At 38.5% G+C, this 3,345-nt stretch overlaps 1 protein-coding gene across 3 annotated transcripts; it reads left to right on the forward strand.

The window, feature by feature from the left end:
• The first annotated feature begins 1,069 nt into the window (after positions 1-1,069).
• Positions 1,070-3,345, forward strand: LOC115022014 (regulator of G-protein signaling 2-like). Of its 3 annotated transcripts, none has more exons than XM_029452794.1 (4): positions 1,070-1,362; positions 1,616-1,674; positions 1,767-1,933; positions 2,711-3,345. In XM_029452794.1, the coding sequence occupies exons 1-4, from the start codon at positions 1,313-1,315 to the stop codon at positions 2,981-2,983; spliced, it is 549 nt and encodes a 182-aa protein (XP_029308654.1). In that variant the 5' UTR covers positions 1,070-1,312; the 3' UTR covers positions 2,984-3,345. The 3 variants fall into 3 exon arrangements, 2 of the variants coding, with proteins under 2 accessions (XP_029308654.1, XP_029308655.1); XM_029452795.1 differs by having other exon boundaries at positions 1,070-1,264; XR_003833798.1 differs by lacking the exon at positions 2,711-3,345 and having other exon boundaries at positions 1,443-1,674; positions 1,751-1,839.

The following is a 3,345-nucleotide window of genomic DNA, read 5'->3' on the forward strand; positions in this document are numbered from 1 at the left end:
AATATTAAAGCAGGTTTTCATTTCAACAACAACAAAATACTGTATTTATTCTGTTTATGCAAACAAACTGTAACTGTAATTTGTTTGGTCAAGTATGACAGAGTGGGCTTTTAAACTACTGGACAGAAACAAATACCAATTTGAATCGAGTAAATGTTTTCTCTGCTGATATTGAATGTTCCCTTCCGGAAAACAACTTTCCCTCACACGCAACTTCCGGCAATAATAATATCACTTTCTAAATCACAGTTTCACAAACACACTTATTTTAATGATCATAACAAATCAATGTTGATACAGGCATATAAGACTTTGAGGAAAACCCTTCTAAAGGTACTCAAAGGAATATTTCACCCACAAAATGATCATTTGTGTAACAATCACGCACCTGGTGTTGCCTTGAATTCTTGAAGAATACTTTGTTTTTATCGCAGGCCTCCACGGTGAACGAAGAATCCAAACACGGATAAATCTTCTTGATGAATTGAAGTGAATGGGGGCCGAGTTTAACAAAAGCAAAAATACATCAAAACATTTTATTTGATACACTTCAGACTGTTTTTGTGAAGTAGTGAGCACAGACTGGATACATGAGACTCTGAACGCACTGCAGAGGTGTGTGACAGTTTGTAAACAGATGTTTTGATGTCGTTTTGTTGTTTTTAAGCGCGGCCCCATTTACTTCCATTCATCAAGACTTTTTTTACTCATGCGAGAAGAACTAAGTTTTCTTCAAGAATTCAATGTAACACGAGGTGAGTAATCAATATACAAATTATTATTTTGTGTTAGAAGTATTCCTTTAATTGTATTGTAACAATTGACAGTATTTTAAAGAAGCTATAATTGAAAAACTGTCAGAAGAAGCAGTAATGATGGGGAGGGCAGCAGGAGCTGAGAAAGAAAGACACAGAAGAAACTGCTCAGAAAAGGCAAAACTCATGATCACTTGACCTGTGATTAAGAATAGCACAGACTTGAATAGTGAGCTACATGACTGTGACGTATGTGATGGGGGTCGTGATACACAGCAACGTTTTGTTCTATAATTAAACATTAAGGAAGAGCACAAGGTTTGACGCACTTTCAGTATTCATGTGGCTCCTTCTGGTTACATAATAATCAGACTGTATGTCAACAGAGGTTAAAGATAGCAGGACAGAAGAAATGCTGAAACATAACAGTTGTATTCCACTCTGGCTTTGACCCTCATAGTTGAGAAGAGGCAGTCAGGGTCCAGTGGTGAAGCTTTGAGGATGGAAATGTAAGTGGAATCTCATTCAGCTGCATCCTGCATACTGAGAAATCAACAATGAGCAATTTCTGTAAGACATCTCTGGACCTGCAGGACACAAAGAGAGTGTAAGTACAGTATTTTTGCAGTGAAGCTATTTTGAAGGCTCTTTGTTTTATGACTTTCTTACTGTGATCCTCTCCTGTAGACACAACCCGTGGAAATCCAGACAACAAACCTCCGTCCAGAGTCCATTACCAAGGAGGAAAATCAGTGTTGTTTTAATTGACTGCATATTAATATTGTGCTGACTAATGTGTTCTTTAAAGTGTGGACAAATCATAAAAACCTTCTTTTTTTCCTCCACTTTCCTTTTTCCAGACAGGAAACAAATGAAACACTACTGGGAGAATCTCTTGAGACACTCCTTTCCCAGAAATGTAATTTTCATCCGCTTTCAAGCAACACAAAACTAATATCACGGTTGGTTTCTGTTTTCTTTATAATGAAGTTAAGTTCCCTTGTGTAAAAGGCGGACAAATAGCATTTTGGGACTTTCTGAAATCGGAGTTCTGTGAGGAAAACTTGGATTTCTGGCTCGCCTGTCAAGAGTTCAAAACCTCTGACTGTCCGGAGGAGCGAACACTGAGAGCAACAAGTATTTATGAAGAGTTCATCAAGCAGGAGTCTCCAAAACAGGTACAAAAGAAACTCTTTTGTGATGCAAAATGTGCTCAAACCAAGGCCTGATTAAATTATATAGGCCTAATGTATATACATATAGAAATGTTCGGACACTTGTCAGATGTGGGCAGTTGTGTGATCATGTGTGTGAACAAATGAAGTAGTCTGGAATATTGGGATGCTTTTTGTTAAGGCACGGGAAGTTTTTTAAGTTGTACTGTGCTACAAGACTCAAGGTATTTCTTTACCAGTAGAATTTTGAAAATAAACATTAAAACTCACAGAGACCTAAGTTGTGATCAATAAGCAAATGAATAGCCTAGGCCTTGTAATGCTAAACATAACTTTTATAACATAACAGCTCAACCTTTTGTGTAACATCTATGACTTTTGTTTCAAAATGCTTTAAAGTGGTCAGTTAATCCTGTAAAAATGTCTCCTGGGGGTAATTCCCCACAGAGCCGTCTTCACAGTTGGGTTGCAGAAAGCAAACATTGTACATTTAAAAGCACAGCATAAGAACAACATAATTTAGTTTACACATGAATATTCAATGTGTTTAAATGACGTGTGAAAAGAAGTGAAACTTTCTAGAAAAAGGTTCAAGTAGTCTAAGTCCTAAACAAATCACCTGACCTGTATCATTTACTGTACATCAACCACAGCAACCAGCATTTTAAATAGTTACGCTCCGACCGTGGCGGTGATGCAGCTGCAGCTGCACAATGAATGTCTACATAACAAAGCATGTTCAGGTATTTTAGCTGTGTTTTACTTTACATATCTTTGCAGGTAAACTTAGATTTCAACACAAGAGAGATCATCAGCCAGAGTCTCCTGCAACCAAGTCCATCATGTTTTGTTGTGGCACAGAGGAAAATCTACAGCCTGATGGAGAATGGCTCCTTCCCACGCTTCATTCAATCTGAACAATACAAAGTCCTGTTTGATGCGACTTCTAAGCAGAGAGGCCATGGGAAGCACAGAAAGGCCTTGGAGATAAGGAGAACTGATTCTAAACCAATCAGCCTGCAGTGCGAGCTCTGTCTCTTGCACAAGGACTGACATCATGCATGTTGAAAGTGTTGCACAGACACAGGCTGTTGACAGATACCGTGCAGGCACTTCCCTTCCCTTCAAAATGTCACCTCACAACCCACAAGACTTTAAGCTGTGCCGGTGGACCTAATACACTGCAGGCGGTGCCACCTGGTGCACATCACCGAGAGTTAAACTGTGGGTTTTAACCCTGTGGGGCTTCTTAAATGTAAACCTCAATATTTCTGGTGCTATATAAGTTAAATGCACATGACTGCAGGACTGTTGTGATTTTGCATTTCAAACAATATTTCTGGACATTTTAAAATTATTTTGCCATGTATGCATTATGAGACATTGCAATACTACAGACTTTATTTTGTGGCAAA

Source organism: Cottoperca gobio, chromosome 17, assembly GCF_900634415.1.
Source record: "Cottoperca gobio chromosome 17, fCotGob3.1, whole genome shotgun sequence".
Classification (NCBI taxonomy): Eukaryota; Metazoa; Chordata; class Actinopteri; order Perciformes; family Bovichtidae; genus Cottoperca; species Cottoperca gobio.

Bases quoted from the DNA above. Each gene is read 5' to 3' on its own strand.
- LOC115022014 (XM_029452794.1), top strand. From the start codon at position 1,313: ATGAGCAATTTCTGTAAGACATCTCTGGACCTGCAGGACACAAAGAGA. The intron at 1,675-1,766 runs GTAATTTTCATC...CTTGTGTAAAAG, and splicing joins GACACTCCTTTCCCAGAAAT to GCGGACAAATAGCATTTTGG. The intron at 1,934-2,710 runs GTACAAAAGAAA...ATATCTTTGCAG, and splicing joins AGCAGGAGTCTCCAAAACAG to GTAAACTTAGATTTCAACAC.